Source organism: Xenopus laevis, chromosome 5L, assembly GCF_017654675.1.
Source record: "Xenopus laevis strain J_2021 chromosome 5L, Xenopus_laevis_v10.1, whole genome shotgun sequence".
NCBI classification, from domain to species: domain Eukaryota; kingdom Metazoa; phylum Chordata; class Amphibia; order Anura; family Pipidae; genus Xenopus; species Xenopus laevis.
The window spans coordinates 6,888,742-6,912,892 of record NC_054379.1 but is presented as its reverse complement, the minus strand read 5'-3'; the positions used below and the strand labels follow the sequence as shown (position 1 = coordinate 6,912,892).

The following is a 24,151-nucleotide window of genomic DNA, read 5'->3' as shown; positions in this document are numbered from 1 at the left end:
GTTGGGCTTATTCCTTGGAAGTTGTTCCTCTTCTCCACACAAATGAGCAATAGAATTGATTCTGTACATTCTGATACAGAATTTCCATCACTATTCAGTTTCTTCATTTTTTTTCCCCTAAAACATTGTTGCATTCTCTGTATTTCGATGGAAACAAAAAATGTTGTCCCCGCTCCTATTAATAGAAGCAGCACAATAAAGTGGATTAATAGCAGGGATTTGGGTTCCGGTGCTATTTTCCTTTCACTTCCTTGACTCCCAACAGCAAAAATAATATTTCATTGTTTTATTCTGACTAGGTCAGATGTTTTCATTGGCCGTGTTTTGGGAAGTCCACCTGATGTGTCTTGGAATCCGTATGCTGTAAGGTATTTAAGGTTGTTTCAGGTTGCTGGAGCCTATTCCCCTTTGTTTACTTGCTGTTGGGCTGGATTGAGAAGTGGTTCTGTTGGGCTGGATTGAGAAATGGTTCTGTTGAGCTGGATTGAGAAGTGGTTATGTTGGGCTGGATTGAGAAGTGGTTCTGTTGGCCTGGATTGAGAAGTGGTTCTGTTGGGCTGGATTGAGAAGTGGTTCTGTTGGGCTGGATTGAGAAGTGGTTCTGTTGGGCTGGATTGAGAAGTGGTTCTGTTGGGCTGGATTGAGAAATGGTTCTGTTGAGCTGGATTGAGAAGTGGTTATGTTGGGCTGGATTGAGAAGTGGTTCTGTTGGCCTGGATTGAGAAGTGGTTCTGTTGGGCTGGATTGAGAAGTGGTTCTGTTGGGCTGGATTGAGAAGTGGTTCTGTTGGGCTGGATTGAGAAGTGGTTATGTTGGTCTGGATTGAGAAGTGGTTCTTTTGGGCTGGATTGAGAAGTGGTTCTGTTGGGCTGGATTGAGAAGTGGTTCTATTGGCCTGGATTGAGAAGTGGTTCTGTTGGGCTGGATTGAGAAATGGTTTTGTTGGGCTGGATTAAGAAATGGTTCTCTTGGGCTGGATTGAGAATTGGTGCTGTGGGGCTGGATTGAGAAGTGATTCTGTTAGGATGAATTGAGAAGTGGTTCTGTTGGGCTTTCTAAGCTGCAGACTCAATGGCTGGTCTCTGAACACTGAGTTATCATAGGGCGCGGTGGCTAAGGAGGCCAAATGTGCCACCCTATGAATTGTAATGGAAAAGTTAATTAACATCCTTCTTGCCTTAGAACTATTAATACGATATATGGTGGAATAACCCCTCTCTTTTGAAAAACAACATCGCAGGTCAGCAAACAATCCCATCGACCGGCTGTAGCTGAAGACATGTTAGTTTAGTGTATGCTCCTGAGTTGTAGGAATTCATGAGAAACCAACCAGAATAACCACCAAAATATTTTGGGTTCAGCCCTACTTTATGGTGCAACATTTGCTCCGGAACCCCTTGGCTACCAACAAAGATACAGATATAAAATAATGTTGTCATATTGGTCCTCCAGTCAAGTTAAAACATTCACCACATGAAATCTTAACTGACTGTTTGCTTGAGGACCTCCATCTTGAGTCCTTCTTTCTACCTGCAACTTCTTTTCTGTGGGGCCCAGTTTGAACCTCTGTAGGGACAATTCTGCATCAATTTTGGTTTGTAGCCTTCTTTGCAACCTTTTTGTGGATCCTTATTCATTAAGAAGGCCATTGTGGCTTGAGAGAATAAGCCAAAAGAACTTCTGGACAAAATGAGTCTTGCTCAGTGGAGCTACAGTCCAAGGTTCCTATCACATTGACCCCACTAACACACTAGGTCAGTTTTATTAGGAGATAATTGACCTGTTTGGTTTTGGAATGTGGAAGAAATCTGTAGTATTTTATAGGAAGAGAGAACCTACTTACTGCTTCTAGATCAGGAACCACAAAGCAGCAGTGCTAACTACCAAGCCACTGTGGAGAGACATAGAATTATGAATGCCCCCAAGGATTTTATTTGTTTGTTTGTTTTTTTCTGGTATGGGAAAGTACATGGGATGCTGAGCTAATGTACTGTTAACACTTGCAGTATCACCATTGAACTGTTGGGTCAGCACATTAGTCTCATCCATGTTCTATGGACATGGTCACTTCAGGGAACGCCATACCAGAAAATGTTCCTATCCACCGTATCTGCCTGTGTTTGGGTGTTGGGTCCATCAGCAGTCGAGGAAGTGAGAAGATGACCCAAAGTTCCTCATCACCTCCTGCCCTAAATGACTGGTAAATACCATGTATGGCCCCTTGTATGTTTGTGTTTGGTTGGTCCTAATGAAAATAGTATGGATAGTTCCACAGATTGACCCATGAATGGCCTCCTTTAATTATGTCTTAAATTATAGTCCACTTATCAGATTATACAAATTTAATTTCCTCAAAAAAGTTTATCATGATTGTTTTATCGTATATTATAATTATCATTTTTGCATTTGGAAACTTACCCTCATATGCAAGAAAAGGCACTAAGTTTGCCCAGGAGCAGCAACCAATAGGATCTTTGCTTTTGAACAGGTGACCAGTAAATTCTACCTTCTGATTGGTTGCTATGGGTTTCTGCTCATGGGCTAACTTAGTGCCTTTTACTACATAATACCATCAAAAAATATTTCTTTAGAGACTCATCACGTATATGAAGAGGCCCAGGTGCTCTGCCCAAGCCTTCAGCTTAAGGGAGCGGACATCGCCGTATTGTTTGTAGGGGAGGCACTCAAAGAGCAAATCCACCAGGCAGTTTGCAGTTAAAAAAGTATTTATGGAGTACAAATATGGATTACAGCCTTACGCGTTTCGTGTTCTCACAACACTTAATCATTATTACATAACCCCCACAATGTTTAGATATGCATTCAGTATTAGAGTCCTGCAAGACAGAGTAGGATTACTTACCCTTTATCTGTTAATGGTTATTAACATTTAGGGGTCCAATTATTAAACCTCAAATTTACCTGTTCGTGAGTTTTCAAAGGGGAAAACTCACATTTTTAGACATTTATTATACCCCGAAGCTAAGCTAAAAATCCAAATCTGCAAATACTCCATCTCTAAGGTCATGTAGAAGTCAATGTCAGATGTTGCTGATTTTGTTTCTTGACATTGTGATCAGCGCTAAATAATACAATAAAATCAGGGTTTTCGTTTGATAATCCGTAAAAGTCGAGTTTTTGCAGCTACGATTCGCATTGGCTCTGTATTTTGTTGCAATGTTTTTTCGTTCAGACTTTTTCGATAAGAATTATTGATAAATGAACTCAAGGACGGTAGTTTGGTCAAGATAAACTTGAGTTATAGTAAATAATAGGGATTAACCGAATCCACTATTTTGGATTCTTTGCGAAAGATTTGGCCGAATACCGAACTGAATCCGAATCCTAATTTGCATATGCAAATTAGGGGTGGGAAGGGGAAAACATTTTTTACTTCCTTGTTTTGGTGACAAAAAGTCACGCGATTTCCCTCCCAGACCCTAATTTGCATATGCAAAATTAGGATTTGGATTCAGTTCAGCCGAATCCTGGATTCGGAGCATCCCTAGTAAATACTGTAACCCCCTAACTATCCTTTTAACAGTGAGCGTAAAAGTGATATAGAGAATTAGCTGAGACACAGTTAACAGAAATGAATGCACCCCCTCCCCATCAGTGAACTACAATTCCCACAATCCCCTTTAAAAAGCCTTTAGTCTGCAGATCCATGAATAACTATTGTTAGAATTTAGGTCTGTCTGGAGACTCGCAGTGATGACGGAACATTCAACACCGAGACGTTTTGTCTTGTACTTGTTTAGGCCTTTTCTTAGATAAGGACATTTTGTACAGAAATGCTGAGCGCTGGTTCTTGTTTTCCATGTAATATTTCCTGAGTGACGCCATGATTCTTTCCTCTTTGCATCCACATGGGTGTTCTTGCAAGTGACTCCCATTCACCAGATGACCTTTGTTTCAAAGTATGTGAGAAAAATTGCTGAAACTCATTGCATAGCAGAAACACTGTTGGTTCTCCTGCTGCCTAATAGACCTTCTGGCTTAGCTGAGAACCAATGAGAATTTGCTTTTGCTAAAGAAATTTAAATGTCTTTTTTTTTTAATGCTTCCTGCTAAAATCCAACAAAAAAGTTGCGTGCAGAAAGCCTCAAAGGGCTGAGGAAAAAACAGCACCAGCTTGGAAACATGAAGTACTTGCTGCTCATTTCACCAGGGTATTGTTTGGGCAAAGTTAAATTTAGAAGTTTGCAGAAAAAGTCGTAACTAAACAATGACGCCGATTCTTTTTCTGGGTGGCCAGACTGGGCTATGGCTTCTCGTCTGAGATATGACTCTGCTCTTCTGAGGTTCACCTGGAGGTTTCCACCAAGGCGTTAGTTTGGGGGTGATGTTATAAAAGTAGCACCTTGGTCTAGTGACCTATAGCAAGTTTTTCCAATGTGCCCGGTCTGCTTTGTCCAGGATGATTTATAAGTCACTATTGAGACGTTGGGCATTTGGGCAAGATGTTCCATTGGGCTGTTATGTTCCACAGATTGGCCAGGGCAGACCTTTGTTTATTCATTTATTCAAATATACACTGAGATCACCTCTTAAACTAGTTTGTAATCTGGGAGGTTCTAAGAAAGTTCTACTTAAAAATCGAATTGCTCAACTATTTTGTTTTCTCCAGGGGCGTAACTACAGAATAGGGTTGCCAACTATTTGGTTTTGACCCCAACAGTTCGGTTTTTGAAAGGCATGTTCGGGTCTCAACTTTCTGTTTGGTTTTCAGCCCTGTGAAACCAGAACAATAATCTGGCCGATACATGAAAAACATTTAAATACTAACAATTATTACAGAAAAAGCAAATCAATCAAAAATAAGATTTTTTTTTTTTTTGCTAAATTAGCATTGCTGAGCTTTCTGGATAATTGATTTCTGTATAATAGATCTCATACCTGTAATTAACGGATTGAGCTTACTCATCAAGCAGAATAGAGATAGGGTTGCCACCTGTGTGGTTTTGACCTGGGCATTGACACTTTAAGGGGCCAATTCACTAACTTCGAGTGAAGGATTCGAAGGTAAAAAACTTCGAATTTCGAAGTTTATTTTGGGCTACTTCGACCATCGAATGGGCTACTTCGACCTTCGACTTCGAAGGATTCGAACTAAAAATCGTTCGACTATTCGACCATTCGATAGTTGAAGTACTGTCTCTTTAAAAAAAACTTCGACCCCCGAGTTCGCCATCTAAAAGCTACCGAAGTCAATGTTAGTCTAAGGGGAAGGTCCCCATAGGCTTGGCTAACTTTTTTTGATCGAAGGATATTTCTTCGATCGTTGGATTGAAATCCTTCGAATCGTTCGATTCGAAGGATTTTCTCGTTCGATCGAAAGAATTATCCTTCGATCGTTCGATCGAACTATCTGTGCTAAATCCTTCGACTTCGATATTCTAAGTCAAAGGATTTTAATTCCTAGTCGAATAACGAGGGTTAATTAACCCTCGATATTCGACCCTTAGTGAATCAGCCCCTCAGTGATGCATTAGCCTCACCTGATGTCATAACTCCACCTACTTATCAATCACTAGGCCCTCCCTTGCGCACCATCCTTATTACTTAACTCCTGGTGTGATGGAGAATGTGATGGGGAGGCCACAATCAGGACTGGATCAACTGAGGGAGGGCAACAGGGGAGACCAGGATCGAGGGAGGGAGTGCAGTGGGGGAGCAAAGGGGAGGACAGATCGGGTCAGGATCGAGGGAGCGAGGGCAGCAGGGGAGTCCAAGATCGAGGGAGGGACGGCAGTGGGGCCCACCTGGTATTTTCCCGGTGTCCTGCCGGCCCAGTCTGTCCCTGCAGGTCAACCTCTAGATATTTAGGGGGCAATTTGCTGTGGGGCCCAGTAATATCTAGATATACCACTGCTTGTCTCTTCACGTTGAGTAGCTTACCACAGTCTTCATCACTTCCCATAGCTTCTTTGTTGCCATCTCTTTTTGTAGTGGTCTCATACCCATGTATTATGGACAGCGTTAAAATAATGATGTCCAAATAAAGTTTTCTTCATGAAGTCTCTGAGATTCTGGAGCCATTTAAAGCTGCCCATAGATGCAGAGATATAGTCGTACGAAGATTTGTGTAGAGTAAATAATCGTACAAAATTTTCCGTCATGATATTTTTCATACCACGGGGATTGGTCATTTAGACAACTGGATTTCTGTCGGCTAACGATAAGATCTACTCATGTGTTGCCTCCAAATATTCCTTATAAGTAATTCCAGGGGACATGAAATAGGCTCTTGGGGTTGTGGCCTGGGGCCCCTAGTGACTTCAGCTGAATATAAATATGAGGGATAGAACGGTTACACGTTGGCTCAGCACAATATAGATGGACCGTAGCCAGCTGTTTGATAAACTGTGCAAAGACTAAATCCAGCCACATCATTCCTCATCCTAAACTTACTGTATATCACTGAAACTGTAAGGAAAAACAAAAATCCCACAGGAAATCTAATTTTATAAACATTAAAAAATAAACTGTTATTGTAGAGACGCAATTGGACGTAATTAGAGAAAAGCTCCCTGTAACCTTTATCCTTAAATCCAGATATACTTGGGGCAAACTGATAACCCCGAGGCTTTTGTTTCAAACTTGTCAGCGCTGTTAAAGCTGAGTAAATTCAGATAAAAGCACAAAAGTTAGCTAGTGTAAGGCTATAGTAAATGGAGCGGCTTCATTGCTCTAACTTGTAGCTTTACCCCAAAAATGGCTTGGGATGAGACCTACAGTATATTCCTCAGGGGGTGAGCCCTCGAAGGGTTACTGTAACTCTATGCAGTGCACAATAATTGGGTGTCAGTGGTCCCTGAACAATAACTGAACTGATTTATTAACACATGGGAGAATAGAGCAACGATACAGAAGACAACCATGGTGTAAAAGTCAATATATACTCACAATGCAGACCAACTGTAGAGTCTTCACTCGAGGGGAAAATACAACTCTATCCAGAGTTTCTCCTGGTGGGGACACCTCTTATGTGGAACCCAGGGGGGATCTATGGAAGTCCCTATGCCCTGGCTTTGGTTCCCTGACTAGACAACAATGCCCTTGGGATCTAGTCCGTTCCATCATGTCTCGGTGGAGCCCAGAGCTGCTCAATAAAGGTAGCCCTAAACTTGGCTAGCTCTCCTAGAGAGACTATTACAGCTAGTCTCTACCCCTTACTAGTCCTAATTAGTGATGGCTCCACAGGAGGCTCAAGTCAACTTGGGAGAGGTTCACGCAAGTAACCCTGGCAAAAGCCTTTGGCAGAATCTCCCTGAGCCCACATGGCTCAGGCATTATATATTATAGCACCAAACCTGGGATAACTAGGAGTCATACTGGGACCCAGGAGATGGGGAATTACTCCCTTCCTTAGACTAAGGGGCAGATTCACTAACTTCGAGTGAAGGATTCGAATGAAAAAAATTCGAATTTCGAAGTATTTTTTGGGTACTTCGACCATCGAATTGGTTAAATTCGTTCGAAGTAAAAATCGTTCGACTATTCGACCATTCGATAGTCGAAGTACTTTCCCTTTAAAAAAAACTTCGACCCCCTACTTCGGCAGATAAAACCTACCGAAGTCAATGTTAGCCTATGGGGAAGGTCCCCATAGGCTTGCTAACCTTTTTTTGATCGAAGGATTTTCCTTCGATCGTTGGATTAAAATCGTTCGAATCGTTCGATTCGAAGGATTTAATCTTTCGATCGAACGAAAAATCCTTCGATCGATCGCAGGATTAGCGCTAAATCCTTCGACTTCGATATTCGAAGTCGAAGGATTTCAATTCGAGGGTCGAATTTCGAAGTATTTTTAACTTCGAAATTCGACCCTTAGTGAATCTGCCCCTAAGAGTCCCTTTTGTGCCCAATCTTTGCAGGGAAGGCAAAGGAAATGGGGACACATTTATCAGTTCCCTACATTTAGTGTGCAAATTGGTGAATTCCTACGAAGCAGTATTTGTTGGAGGTATGGGTAAGTATGGGTATGTACAACTGTAGGCAAGGCCATAACAGTAGAGTTGTTAAAGGCAAGGATGTAACAGTTCCTAAAGGCAAAAAGTTGGCAGTTTCATTATTATTATTATGATAGACAAAGTTGTAAGAGTTGTGTAAGGGATAGGCATACTTGTTTACACAATATTCATGGCTTTTGTGTATTATATATATATATATATATATATATATATATATATATATATATATATATATATATATATATATATATATATATATATATATATATATATATATATATATTGTTAAAAATAATGTGTGCTAGATACCTAAGTACCAATCTGCATCTTTGAATATATTGCGTTTCTGGTGCAAGGCATTTATTAAATCATGGAAGTAAGAGGGCAGCTAGAGTTGTATTGCTCAGTCCTTTAAATTCTACAATTGTTAGTTATATAACCCATGCATCATCAGTCACATTACCCAATAGTTTGATACAGGTGACCAATTCTCCAGAATAATTTCATAAGATCATTATCTGTTGCTCCATGTAATCCTATTTATATGTACTTATTATTAAACACCAGCTCTGCTCAAAGGCACTCATGGGAAATCAGCCTTGCCCAAGATTATGGCAATTAAGTCCTTGCCTTGGAAATAAATAAAGAGTGATGGGTTCAATGCGATAAAACGGTATATAAAATAATGATAATCCCACTAACCGCTCAGAAAAATCCTTATATAAATACATACATGGCCCTTGGCAGCACTTGACGTTATCAGATGCTCTGGCCTTTTATCTTCGCAGTCTGCCGATTGTCTTGGTGGGTCTAATCATCAGCAGGAAATGTTTATTCGTGCTCCAACGGGTGGGTCACTTGATGGCCTTTTTGAGCATTTCTAAACAAACTTTTTGGCATCCTGTTTAAAAACAAAAAAAACAAAAAAACCTTGGTCATAAAATTTCATGCTTGTTGGGAAAACAATAAGGAATGCGGAAATCATTTTCTAAAATAGCACTAAACCTTCTGTGTAATAAAATGCTCTTTACCGTCTCCGAGCCTGATGTCTCTGAATGCGCAGAACAAAGTGATAACTGGTTTTATGGAAGCCGAAAAGTGTTGATTTTAATTCACTTTGGGAAAATGGCGTTTTTTTCTGCGTTTATGTAGATGCATTTCTGTTAAGTTCCGAGCACATCATTCCTGTCTGTACTGCAAATTTCCCCTATGGACTGGCATGTTAGATATCCTTATAGAAGACTGACAATAATAATCTATCCAAAAGTAATATCGAGAGAGAGGAGTATAAAGCACCTTCCACCGATCAAAAAACACATATATGGTGTGCAGGGTCAAGGGTTAATGGTAAGTATTAGGTAGAGAGTAAAGAATGACCCAAAAGTTGCACCACCCTATTTATTATTCCATAAATCCCATTAACCCTATGGGGAATTGAGTGCCACCACTATGGCCATTTTGACATAACTTATGGAACTTTACTTAGGTAATCCCCATGGTGATGCTTCTTATATGATCCTATTAGGCTCGAATACGATCAATTGTTAAGCATTTGGGGCAGATTACTTAATTCAGCAAAATATGAGCTCCTCCTTTTTGTAATTTTAATCACTTTTTGATTGTTCACCCTTGGGTTATTTTAACACATACCAATAAAGGTTAAGTTTTACTTTCCTTGTTCATGGGATTTATGGAATAATAAATGGGGTGGTGCAACTTTTGGGTCATTCTTTACTCTCTACCTAATACTTAATCTATCCAAAAGACTGCAAGTCCATTGAGATCAACGTTTCCAAAGCACTTTGCACATTGATCCAGAGCCGTGATTCCCAACCAGTGGCTCCTGAACAACATGTTGCTCCTCACCAACCCCCTTGGATGTTGCTCCCAGTGGCCTTGTGGCAGGAGAGGGCCAGTGTTGGGTGGGAAGTGGGCGCTGGGAACCGCAGAAGACGTTTTTTTGTAAAAAATTGAGATGCTGCGTCTGCTAAGTCTTTCCATCACCCTCTCTTTACCAATATATTGAATTTTGTTAACTTTGAATACAAGTCGTAGCTGCGATGGTTGGCTGAAAATTTTTAAAAAAAATGGCTGAAATTAATAAGCTTTTTCTGAACCTCTGAGAACAGCAGCGTGATTAAAAACACAACATTTAGACCTAAGATGGCTTCTCAAAATACAGATATGCCTTATGCCAGGCCTATGTCTGACTGAGATTTCCTGGTAAAGGCTACTTGCTAACAAAAGGCCATAAGTGGTTTCGTTGATGATAAATTGATTCTAGTTACATTGCTTCCCCACCTCTTTGATTTATTAACAAAATGTTCCCTTTGTGGCTTTTGGAAAGAATTCTAATGTTATTCTTAATTTTTTGTATTGTGTTTGCAGTTTATCAAGGCTGCCACCCTCAAGAAATTTGTTATTATAGAGCATTAGTGAGGAACACAGTGTGATCAGGGGAATGCCTTTTTAATGGAACTATTTACAGACATATTAGGCTTTTAAGAAGCTGGTCTTGGCTTGGCAAGCCTGAAAAATAAAGAAATTATTCAGACTTTTCTTAAAAATTCTGTCACATCAAAATGGTTTCAGTCATGGCAACAGGTACAGAAAACAAAATAAATAAAGGAATAGAAAGAAACCCCGTCTATGACAATTAATTGGTGTCTGGTGATAGATTCAACCCCTACCAATAAGATAGGTGATTGACTTAAATTAAAGTGCAGTGCGTGCCTATTCTTGTACCGATACAGAAAGTGAAATGTTCCTTCTCTGAAGAGTAAAGTGACCACAGAAAGAGTAATTAAAGGAAAAAGAGTAATTAAAAATGGAAAAACAGGTCCAAAACCACATCACTGTAACATAACCTTATGGACAAATCTGAAACATTTCTCCATTTTGGATTTTTGGGGGCATAACAGACCAAAATGTGGGCATGTGCTTCTAAAAACACTTCTTAAAGGTTCACATCAGCCAAAACCTTGTTGACTGAACTGAATCTGAACCTTAGTGCTTCACAAACTATGGGCTGGCTTTACTTATAAGGGAGCTTGGAGCGGTGGCGGATGGGGAGAAACCTGAAGATCAGTTAAGGTGAGAATTATGGAGATTGGCAATTTGCTCTCGTAGATATACCCGAAAGCCCATCTTGAAGTTCAGTTAGGGTGAGATTTTGGGTAAAATTGTGTTTGCTGTCCTAGAAGCTGTCTTGAAACGATATTGTTTACAAGCTATGTGGGCCCTGGCTAAAAGTTGGACCTTTAAGGGAGGCTTGAGCTAAAAACTGCCTTAAAGTCATGTGACCATAAAGTAGTTGGCAGCTGATGGTGACATTTGTATTCAGATTTTGGTGGGTCTTACTAATTTTATAATATGCACGTTAGGCTTTTCTTTTGGTTCAGTGTGATGTTCAGGTATTGAAGGCAGGTCCAGACTGAGAATTAGAATAGGCCCTGGCATTTCAGGTACACAGAGGCCCAATCAGCTCACATAGAGGCCCAAACAGCCTCCACCAGCCCAATAAATACTGACTTTCTATGGCACCTTATAGCAGCCCCTCTGGCTTTTCCAGAACCCACAGATTGCCAGTCCGGGCCTGAATGAAGGTGAGGGTCTCATCATAGCATTACCTTTAGAAGAAAAGGCCACCATTGGATTTTGGAATGATCACCACTGTTTTGTATTTGTGATCAAATGCCCTTAGGATGTACTCAATATTACAATAGAAATATAGTTAATTAGCAGGTGTTAATGGTTCCACTTGTTTCTCTATCAGCACAAATGTGACGATTGATGGAACCGCAAATACCCAGCTACTGTCTGAAACATAAATAAATTCGTCATGGAGGCCTCAATTAACAAAAAAAAGGATTTTGTATTCTGATTGATATGGCCGCATATAAACAGCCTCTTCTGAGCTAAACAAACCATCAAAGCGGTGCTTTCAATTGGCTTATTTATCAACAATGCCGCCGTCCTACGCCTAAACAAAACAAGACGTATCATGTTGATCAAAACAGAGCAGGCAAAGGAGGACATTATGGGCAGCTGTGTTTGGGCACGAGGGTGGCACTCTAATCTCCGATGCCTTTTGCACAATAAACATTCAGGTGGCATTATACTGGGGGACATGCACCATTCCATAGATATCACATGTGGCTTCTGTATAGCAGCAGTAATATGAGCAAATACATAGAATGGGAAAAGTTTGTGCAAATATCTGAACAAGGAAATAAGAGTTTTTGCTTTTGATTCAAATTCTTACCCAGCATTCCAGGTTACTTGAGGGAATCACAGAATTTGCCCAGGTTCTGCTTTTGTGAATGATTTATCTACTTTGTAACCGAGGCATCGTGTTGTCGTGAGATGGATGTGCCAGAGCTTAGTATTACGAAGCATCACCATGTGATAAATCCCTGCATTCTGATTGGGGTGTGGCAAGAAATTTCTAAAAGTCATTGGTGGAATGATGGGAATTGTAAGTCAACAGCATCTATAGCAGGAGTCCACAAGCTTTTTTCCCCGTGAGCCACATTCAGATGTAAAAAGAGTTGGGGAGCAACACAAGCATGAAGAAAGTTTCTGGAGTGCCAAATAAGGGCTGTGATTGGCTATTTGGTAGCCCCGATGTGGACTGACAGCCTATAGGAGACTCTGTTTGGCAGTACATCTGGTTTTTATACAACCAAAACTTGCCTCCAAGCCTGGAATTCAAAAATAATCACCTGCTTTGAGGCCACTGGGAGCGACATCCAAGGGGTTGGTGAGGAACATGTTGCTCATGAGCTACTAGTTGGGGATCACTTATCTACAGGGTCTTTGGTTGAGAGTTGGGTCTTCATCTGGGCAGTGACCAGGAGCAACCAATATTTGAATGAACTTTTTTACAGTCAACTGCAGGTAGAACAATGAAAGCAAAGTGTCATTGGTGTAAATTTGTCTTATGTCAATAAATGAGCCCAAGAATTATGAAATAATGAAAGATGCTTTATATTGTCACTCATGTGTCTTGTCTTTCCCATATTTCCCCCCTGTTATGTTCCATTTCGGCACATCAATACTTGCTTGACCGGATCCTTCGCTCATAGTCAGTAAAATCCCACACACGTTTTGTTTGCAGGGTTTTAGGCTTTTTTTTTTGGTTGCCATTGTATTTGTGCACTTTCTCCGTAGTCAATAAGTAAACAGCAGCAAATGTGCAGAGAAGAAAGTGTGACATTTCAGCTATTAGAGGGTTGTTCACCTTTAAATTAACTGTTAGTAGGATGTAGAGAGGAATATTCTGAGACAATTTGCAATTGGTTTTCATTTTTTATTATTTGTGGTTTTTGAGTTATTTAGCTTTTTATTCAGCAGCTCTCCAGTTTGTAATTTCAGCAGGGTCCATATTCCCCTAGCAACCATGCATTGATTTGCATAAGAGACTGGAATATTAATAGGAAAGGATCTGGGTAGAAAAATGAGTAATAAAAAGTAACATTTTTAGCTTTAAAGAGCATTGTTTTTACATGGGGTCAGTGACCCCCATTTGAAAGCTGGAGCCAGAAGAAGGAGGCAAATAATTAAAAAGCTATAAAAAAAATAATGAAGACCAATTAAAAAAGTTGCTTAGAATTAGCCATTCTATAACATACTAAAAGTTAACTTAAAGGTGAACCATTTTTTTAATGTTGGCCTGTTTTGGGATTCAGCTGTAATATACAGCCATTCTAAACCACAAGAACTGCCTCTTGCTTTCAACTCCGTCTACTGAGTATTTACTTGCTCAGGACTTGCTAGGCTGGAAGAATAAATATAATAAGGGACGTTTATCATTTGGCTGATTTATGCAGATTTCTCAGTAACGTTACACTATTGTGTTTTGAAAGTCTCTTCTACAGGAGAGCTACGTATATTACGACTTCTGGAGACAATGTGCTTGGGGTTTGTATGCCCTTTAAACCTTTCAAAAAGTTTTTCCACTGGGCAGGAACATTCTGGGACAGATGCAAGGAAGGTCCCTAATATTACTGGGGAGCCCTGGGGTAAAAAATGTTTATAAAAGCACAGAGGTCTTATAATGTGCAAGAGCTGGTACTCTTATAATACACAAAAGCCATATCTTGTAAATTATATCCTTATAAACGGTGAGTTGTGATGTCATCAGTTATAAACGGTGAGTTCTGATGTCATTTCTGTCACATGACTCACTGAAACTTGAGTATTATAATAAATAAAGTACCCCCAGTTGCAAAATATGAGGATATTAGAAGTTCCCTCGGAGTTCCATGACCTGTATAAAAACAATTTGCTTTCGGCCTTGTACTTTTATATGGTCAGGAAACTCCTCGGTTACTTATAATATCCTTATATTTTACAACTGTTACAACTATTCACTATATATTGTATATAATAATATCTATCATAATATTTTTTTGTCTTTCTTTCCTAGGACCGCTTATTTTTTGTCATGGAGTATGTGAATGGAGGGGATCTAATGTTCCAGATTCAGCGCTCTCGTAAATTCGATGAACCTCGCTCGCGGTTTTATGCCGCAGAAGTCACCTCAGCCCTCATGTTTCTTCACCAGCATGGTGTTATATACAGGTAGAGATTATTCACTGCAATAAACAATGTCTTTGGGTTGATGGGACACGGGGAGATTTGTTGCCTGAAAATGACATTTTCTGCTCTTTTTTTCTGTACAGTTATGAATTATTATATTGTTGTATTGAGGGACGGGATTGGAGCAGATGTGGGCCCTGTCTTTATATAGAGAGTTGTTTACTAAACTCAGAATTTAGCTCATTATTTTATTTATTCATTTAAAACCTTGATTCAATCGGGTGGAGAAAAAAAAACCCTATAAAATCGAGTGAAAACCCAAATTGTCTGTTTTTTTCATACTATTTTTCCCCAAAAAGCCAGACCAGATAAATTTGAAATTCACTAAATTACCCCTTAATGTAAGTGTTAATCCTCATACTGATCTCTTTATTGACAGTTTACTGCTACTAGTAAGTAGAGATATTTGCTACTAGTAAATAGAGATATTTTGCTACTAGTAAGTAGAGATATTTTACCACTAGTAAATAGAGATATTTTGGTACTAGTAAGTAGAGATATTTTCCTACTAGTTAGTAGGGATATTTTGCTACTAGTTAGTAGAGATATTTGCTACTAGTAAGTAGAGATATTTTGCTACTAGTAAGTAGAGATATTTTACCACTAGTAAGTAGATATTTTACTACTTGTCAGAAAGTTCAGTACACAATAGAGCAATGAGAGGACACAGTGCAGTGAAACACCTTCAAGGTCTGTGTGATTTAGAGCAAAGTGAAATTAAATGATGTTGCAAACACTTGGCTGTTACCTGTAACCCTTCGGCAGATTTGCGGTGCAACACTCCTGCCTCTACTTGTTTGTCTGCTCACGGCTTTCAATTTGTTTGCTGAGTGTTAACATCTGCAAACTGCCAGCCAGTAGCCGCTGCCAGCTGTGTGTGCCAGTGTTTTAATCTAAGCAAAAGGGCCCGTCACACTGTGGCCCTCGAGTGACCCTGTTCAGATCAAGGCGATCTCTTCCCTTCTTTCCTTTGCGTCTACAATCCTTTGCCACTTCCTGAGTTTGTTTCCCTCGTCTCCGGAGGAATTGAATCGGTGGGCAGCAGATGTGAGGCTTTGCCGTCCGTGCCCTTTCCTCCCATCACTTGGGATTCAGGAACAGGAAGAGTCTCTATTCAGACACTCAGGACCGTTGCTTAGATTCTTTAACAGACCCGAATCAGGCAGAGATTCCAGTAATTAGCAAGTGTCAGAATGTCAGGGTCTTAGTGTGGCATATATAGGCTTAATAACATGAAGAACAATGCCACTGAATGTTGTATAGCTATTGTTTCTAGGGTAAGGCTCTATTATTCTATCAACTGTCCCAGCACAACTATATATATATCTATATACTGTTAATCCTTCATTATGACAGGTCAAAAGCTGGTCATACATTCAATATAAGCTGTTAGCTCCACCCCTGCAGACCAAGCTGGAAGCTTATTGGCCCATGTATGTGGGTGTCCCAACAACCTGCCCAATTAATATCTGACTACAAATCAGCTAGATGTCCATCTGGCAGCCTTAAAAATCCCATTGGGTCTCTGTAGGCCTGTAGTATGATGCAACTGGATCCAACTCTTCCCCCATTGGTGCAGCTGCCTGTCACCATCATTTCCACCGGCAGAGCAAATAATATGGGGGTTATTTACTAAACCCGAATACCAAAAACCCGAAAATAGGGAAAGTGTATTAATAAATAAGCCGACAAAAAATAGGCGGATTTGGTAAGAGTTTTTTTTTTCCAGAAAATATTGAGATAAATTCGGACTTTGATAAATATTGTCTACATCAGGGGTGCCCAAACTATTTTACCCACACCCACCCGCTAGCAACATTCAGATATAAAAGAAGGTGGGGAGCAAGCAAGCATATAAAATGTTCTTGGGGATGCCAAATAAGTGCCGTCATTAGCCATTTGTTAGGCCCGATGTGGACTGGCAGCCTATGGGAGGCTCTATTTGGCAGTACAACTGGTTTTTATGGAACCAAAACTTGCCTCCAAGCCTGGAATTCAAAAATAATCACCTGCTTTGAGGCCACTGAGAGCAACATCCAAGGGGTTGGTGAGGAACTTGTTGCTCATGAGCCACTGGTTGGGGACCATTGGTCTATATCATGGTAATAGAAGACAACATCAGTGTAGGCCCTAGACTAAGCAACATGGCCATAGGAAAATCAAATATTTTCTGCAAACATGTATTTCTGTTAAACATATCATGGCTAGTGCATAAAGTCTCTCTTAAAGGACAAGGAACAGCTGGAGATGCCAAAATGTTAGGGTTATCCCAAACAAAAAACAGTTTTTAGGAAAGTTTCACTTAAAAAAAACCTCCCCCATACAAAAGAACAACAGCAACAAAAATTGGGTAGTTTCCCACTCTAATTTTCTATAAGCTATGCCTAAAGCATACTCTGTGAATATTGTTTGAAATGTTTGTTCTATTTTTGTTATTCTGCTATACAACATATAGAGAGTATTTACGCTGAAATAGTCAATCCATCTCCTTGTCTTCTATGGACATCCTATATTTATAATTTTTTTTCCAGTTGGCACAATAGAACTTCCTGCTTTGTTACAAGTAGTTTGTTTAAAGTCCTCTCCATGATTAGAAGTGGCTTACGTTAATGCAGTTGCATAACCGGATTACTATGTTTGGGAAAATGTTCTCTGAGTTCATTATACAAACATATGCTAAATATTGTTCACATGGAAAAAAGCGTCTGTATTTACACAGATTTGCCAACCTGCAAAGTACTCTAAAACCCAACTAAGCTCTCCAAACCAACCTTTTGTTTCTTTACTCAAAGCGATCTTATAATTTTGTTTTCCCAAAAGCTTTTTTGGCATTGAACTGCTTGGTATAAGTGTGACAAGTGATAGTAGTGGCAGTAAATTTATTTTAGGTTATTTTTAAAAGAGGCATAAAAATCCTTTAGATATATTGGTTCTAATTTTTCTGTATTCATCCATGTGTATGTAGATAAACATAAATGGTGCCAACAATATAAAAAACAGTTAGAATGGTTTTGCACTGGTTATATAAGAGTCTTAGGAGTTTGGTTGAAAATTGATTTTGCAGAATGAGAAGTGTGGTGTTGAAATATAATGTCTGGAGATTTGTAGAGATGGTATGAAGATAGTGTTGAGGATGGGTAGAGGTGGTATGGAGATAGTGTGTAGGTAGGGTAGAGGTGGTATGGAGATAGTGTAGAGGTAGGATAGAGGTGGTATGAAGATAGTGTAGCAGTAGGGAAGAGGTGGTATGGAGATAGTGTGTAGGTAGGGTAGAGGTGGTATGAAGATAGTGTAGAGGTAGGGTAGAGGTGGTATGAAAATAGGGTAGCGGTAGGGTATAGTGGTATGGAGATAGTTTAGAGGTAGGGTAGAGGTGGTATGGAGATAGGGTAAAGGTGCTATATAGATAGTGTATAGGTAGGGAAGAGGTGGTATGGAGATAGTGTAGAGGTAGAGTGAAGGTGGCATGAAGATAGTGAAGAGGTAAGGTAGAGGTGGTATGAAGATAGTGTAGCTGTAGGGTAGGTGGTATGGAGATAGTGTATAGGTAGGGTAGAGGTGGCATGTAGATAGTGTAGAGGTAGGATAGAGGTGGTATGGAGATAGTATAGAGGTAGGGTAGAGGTGGTATGAAAATAGTGTAGCGGTAGGGTATAGTGGTATGGAGATAGTGTAGAGGTAGGATAGAGGTGGTATGGAGATAGTGTAGAGGTAGGATAGAGGTGGTATGGAGATAGTATAGAGGTAGGGTAGAGATGGTATGAAGATAGTGTAGTGGTAGGGTAGAGGTCGTATGGAGATAGTGTATAGGTAGCGTAGAGGTGGTATGAAAATAGTGTAGCGGTAGGGTATAGTGGTATGGATATAGTGTAGAGGTAGGGTAGAGGTCGTATGGAGATAGGGTAAAGGTGGCATGGAGATAGTGTATAGGTAGGGTAGAGGTGGTATGAAGATATTGTAGTGGTAGGGTAGAGGTGGTATGGAGATAGTGTAGAGGTATGGTAGAGGTGGTATAAAGATGGTGTAGGGAACCTGTAAGCCAGTTGGAGGTTACTGTAGAAATAGAATCTTTCTTGTACCCAGACGAGGCAATGGAGAGGGTAAAGGAAAATAACATGGAGAAGAGGTTGAGGAACATTATGGGCTAAAACCAATGTTTCGGCAAGTGGTGTGGGATAAGTAGTAGAGAAAGGGTAAATTAGGATTGTGAAAAAGAATTATTGGTAGATGATTTGTAAGACAGTTGAAAGTTCATGTAGAAATAGAAGCTTTCTTGTACCAGGATGAGGCAATAGAGAGGGTAATGGAAAATAAGATGGGAAAGAGGTTTAGGAACGTTAGGGACTAAAACCAGTATTTGGGCAGGTGGTGTGGGATAAGTGGTAGAGAGAAGGTAGATTAGGATGTGGAAGATAATTCTTGGTAGAAGACCTGTAACCCAGTTGGAGGTAAATGTAGAGATAGAATCTTTCTTGTACCAGGATGAGGTAATGGAAAATAACATGGTGAAGAGGTTGAGGAACATTAGGGGATAAAACCAATGTTTAGGCAGGTGGTGTGGGATAAGTGGTAGAGATATGGTAGATTAGGAAGAAGAAGATAAAAAAGGGGAGAAGAAAGTAATAAAGGAGAAGAAGGACAGAAAGAAGACTTGAATTAATTTCTTCTGTTGGGGTTGGGGTGCAGGATCCCTCTCCCTTAAATTACTATACTTCTCCATATAGGGTGCCTGAAGAAAAGTTACTGGAGATGCCACCACCATGTTTTAATAACAGTCAACAGATCAATATTTTCATTGATTTGTGCCATATGCTGACGTAATAAAGTGTCCTTTACTGTGGTGAATTGAAAAAAATGAATGTAGCGGTAGCCATTTACCAAACCAAAGATGGGACATCTCCAGGAAAAAACGCTAATAGGGTCAATTAATAAAAGACACTAAGTTTGCCCAAGTGCAGTGCCAACCTATCAGTAGAGTTCAGCAAGTTCTTTTGAGTTTTTCTTCAACCAATCACATAATTATTTTGTTTTCTTCACAATTTATACTTTTAATTTGTATCATGTTTATAATTTGATTATTCTATGTTCCATTTCACATGTATTTATATTTTTAAGATACTTATTATGGGCACTCACTGACTATTCTTCATAACATTCCCAACGACAATCATTTACCTTGTGTTGTTTTTATTTTTTTTTTATGTTATAATGTTCAATATCCATAGTTTTTCTTTCATTACTCTTAAATGAAATAGATCTTATACAGGGGATTCCTTCCAATTTAGCGCTGGCCACATGCTGGGAGAGATTGTTTTATTAGTCGCTTTGTACTGTTTTTGTTCATATTTTTTATTGAAGCTGTAAACGTGCAGGATAAGGTGCCATGTGGGAAGAAGTCTGATAAGCTATTTAAGTGACCAGCATAAACACTGAAAACGAGACTTTGTGGGTTTACTCTGCCGGGCACATGCTCTGTAATGCACGTACTATACTTAACCCCTTTAATAACCTAATGTTGGGCTGAAAATGTTGGAGTGAACTTTCTGGCGAGGAATGTGATATTGCAGCAATGACAAGGAGAATTGGAACACCACCAGCTGGAACAGAACCTACGAGCTGCACTGTCTCTAAACTACAACGAAGCTGCGGCAGGTCCTGCTGGTTTAGGTGGCTGTCTGCAGCCATAAACAGAGGTCACACTATTCACCAAATTGCATTCTTAGATTAGAGAGATTACGGTTGGGACCAGACTGAAGACTTTCAAGTCCACAAGAAAACTGGCAGCCCCTGTCTCGTCCCTGTGAAGCCAAAAGAGCAACTTGGAAATAATTGTAGAATTCCTCACCACTCTACAGCTAAAAGAGCAAACAGATTTTTTTATATTCAATTTTGAAATCTGACATGGGGCTAGACATATTGTCAATTTCCCAGCTGCCCCCAGTCATGTGACTTGTGCTCTGATAAACTTCAGTCTCTCTTTACTGCTGTACTGCAAGTTGGAGTGATATCACCCCCTCCCTTTCCCCCCAGCAGCCTAACAACAGAACCAGTAACGTAATTTGGTGGGGGCGGGCCCTGGTGCGAGCTGTGCAGACGGGCCCGCCCCCACCCTCGTGTGTGCCATTTTTCTGTGTCGCTGCAGCCGACTCCAGCTGGCTGCAGCACGCATGATCTTCCAGGGGGGCCCTGCGGGGGTGCGGGCCCTGGCCCATTTGCACCCCCTGCTCCCCCGGTAGTTACGCCCCTGAACAGAACAATGGGAAGGTAACCAGATAACAGCTCCCTAACACAAGATAACAGCTGCCTGGTAAGAACAACACTCAATAGTAAAATCCAGGTCCCACTGAGACACATTCAGTTACATTGAGAAGGAAAAACAGCAGCCTGCCAGGAAGCATCTCTCTCCTAAAGTGCAGTCACATGACCAGGGGCAGCTGGGAAATTGACAAAATGTCTAGCCCCATATCAGATTTCAAAATTGAATATAAAAAAATCTGTTTGCTCTTTTGAGAAATGGATTTCAGTGCAGAATTCTGCTGGAGTAGCACTATTAACTGATGTGTTTTGAAAAAAACATGTTTTCTGATGACAGGATCCCTTTAAAAATCATGAAAAGTCTGCATATTTTTTAATTGATGTATATTGCAAAGTTACTTGAAATTGTGTTTACTTTTCCAAAAGCTTCAAAAATGTTGCTAAGATACAAATATATTGTGAATGTCTCGTATTCTATTGTGGAAAAAGTATTTTACCATTTTCTCATGGGATCGGGATGAAGTCTGAGAGTTCACTTTCATTCCCCAGTAAACAGCTTACAATTAATTATGTACCTCATTATAATAACTATTCCCCCATAGGTGCAAGAAAATGTACCGTATTAATGGGATCCGGGATACTAACTATAAATAGCACAAATAGTTTGTTAGCTTGGACATCTTACAGCAGGACTGTAATTAAAAAGCAAGTTAATTGAGATGAGAACAGTCATAACGGATAAGCTGTGGTTGCTATATACAGTACAGCCTGTGGTTATTCTATAGCAGAGATCCTCAACTTTTTATCTGTGAGCCACATTCAGATGTAAAAAGAGTTGGAGAGAAAAACAAGTCAGACAAAGCTCCTAGGGTGCCCAATAAGGGCTGTGATTGGCTATTGTCAGCCCCTATGAGGACTGGTATCCTACAGGAGACTCTGTTTGGCAGTACATCTGGTTTTTATACAACCAAAACTTGCCTCCAAGCCTGGAATTCAAAAATAAGCTCCTGCGTTGAGGCCACTGGGAGCAACATCCAAGGGGTTGGTGAGCGTGTCACTGGTTGGGGACCACTGTCCTATATGATAGTTACATAGTTAGTTACATAGTTAAATTGGGTTGAAAAAAGACAAAGTCCATCAAGTTCAACCCCTCCAAATGAAAACCCAGCCCCATACACACACCCCTCCCTACTTTTAATTAAAATTCTATATACCCATACCTATATTAACTATAGAGTTTAGTATCACAATAGCCTTTAATATTATGTCTGTCCAAAAAATCATCCAAGCCATTCTTAAAGGCATTAACTGAATCAGCATCACAACATCACCCGGCAGTGCATTTCACAACCTCACTGTCCTGACTGTGAAGAACCCTCTACGTTGCTTCAAATGAAAGTTCTTTTCTTCTAGTCTGAAGGGGAGGCCTCTGGTACGGTGATCCACTTTATGGGTAAAAAGGTCCCCTGACATTTGTCTATAATGTCCTCTAATGTACTTGTAAAGTGTAATCATGTCCCCTCGCAAGCGCCTTTTTTCCAGAGAAAACAACCCCAACCTTGACAGTCTACCCTCATAATTTAAGTCTTCCGTCCCTCTAACCAATTTAGTTGCACTTAGTCTCTGCACTCTCTCCAGCTCATTTATATCCCTCTTAAGGACTGGAGTCCAAAACTGAACTGCATACTCCAGATGAGGCCTCACCAGGGACCTATAAAGAGGCATAATTATGTTTTCATCCCTTGAGTTAATGCCCTTTTTTATGCAAGACAGAACTTTATTTGCTTTAGTAGCCACAGAATGACACTGCCCAGAATTAGACAACGTGTTTTCTACAAAGACCCCTAGATCCTTTTCATTTAAGGAAACTCCCAACACACTGCCATTTAGTGTATAACTTGCATTTATATTATTTTTGCCAAAGTGCATAACCTGCATTTATCAACATTGAACCTCATTTTCCAGTTTGCTGCCCAGTTTTCCAGTTTAGACAGATCACTTTGCAAAGTGGCAGCATCCTGCATGGAACCTATAGTTCTGCACAATTTAGTCTCATCTGCAAAAATAGAAACAGTACTTTCAATGCCCACCTCCAGGTCATTAATAAACAAGTTGAAAAGCAAGGGACCTAGTACAGAGCCCTGCGGTACTCCACTAACAACACTGGTCCAATTAGAAAATGCCTGCATACATATTCTTCGGCACACCACTTACTTTTCCTTTTTTCTTTAGGGTGCATTCAACTCCTCCAGCTACTTCCAAGCCTGGTTTTCAATTAGAAAATGTTCCATTTACCACCACTCTTTGTAGTCTATCTTTTAGCCAGTTCTCTATCCAGGTACAAATACTATGTTCCAGGCCAACATTCCTTAATTTAACCAGTAACCTTTTGTGTGGCACTGTATCAAATGCTTTAGCAAAGTCTAAGTAAATCACATCCACTGCCATCCCAGAATCGAGGTCTCTACTTACATTCTCGTAAAAAGAAATTAAGTTAGTCTGGCAAGATCTATTACGCATAAAACCATGCTGGCATGATGTCAGGGTATCCTGATCCATTTGTAATCATTTCACCTAATAGTTCATCTTAGGCAGTGATCCCCAACCAGTATCATCTGCAAAAATAGAAACAGTACTTTCAATGCCCACCTCCAGGTCATTAATAAACAAGTTGAAAAGCAAGGGACCTAGTACAGAGCCCTGCGGTACACCACTAACAACACTGGTCCAATTCGAAAATGTTCCATTTACCACCACTCTTTGTAGTCTATCTTTTAGCCAGTTCTCTATCCAGGTACAAATACTATGTTCCAGGCCAACATTCCTTAATTTAACCAGTAACCTTTTGTGTGGCACTTTATCAAATGCTTTAGCAAAGTCTAAGTAAATCACATCCACTGCCATCCCAGAATCGAGGTCTCTTCTTACATTCTCGTAAAAAGAAATTAAGTTAGTCTGGCAAGATCTATTACGCATAAAACCATGCTGGCATGATGTCAGGGTATCCTGATCCATTTGTAATCATTTCACCTAATAGTTCATCTTAGGCAGTGATCCCCAACCAGTAGCTCGTGAGTAACATGTTGCTCTCCAACCCCTTTGATGTTGCTCCAAGTGGCCTCAAAACAGGGGCTTATTTTTGAATTCAAGGGTTGGAGGCAAGTTTTGGTTGTATAAAAATCAGGTGCACTGCCGAACAGAGTCTCAATGTAGGTTGACAATCCACATAGGGGCTACCAAATGGCCAATCACAGCCCTTATTTGGCACCCCAAGAACATTTTTCATGCTAGTGTTGCTCCCCAACTCCTTTTACATC

General features: G+C 40.1%; 1 protein-coding gene across 7 annotated transcripts in view; it reads left to right on the top strand.

Moving 5' to 3' along the window:
• LOC108716426 (protein kinase C epsilon type) overlaps positions 1-24,151 on the top strand; it is a 224,538-nt gene that overhangs the window by 173,616 nt on the left and 26,771 nt on the right. For all 7 annotated transcript variants that reach the window (XM_041562500.1, XM_041562499.1, XM_041562501.1 and 4 more), the window contains one exon: positions 14,407-14,561. In XM_041562500.1, coding sequence (XP_041418434.1) covers positions 14,407-14,561 — 155 coding nt within the window. The remainder of the gene's footprint in view (positions 1-14,406; positions 14,562-24,151) is intronic.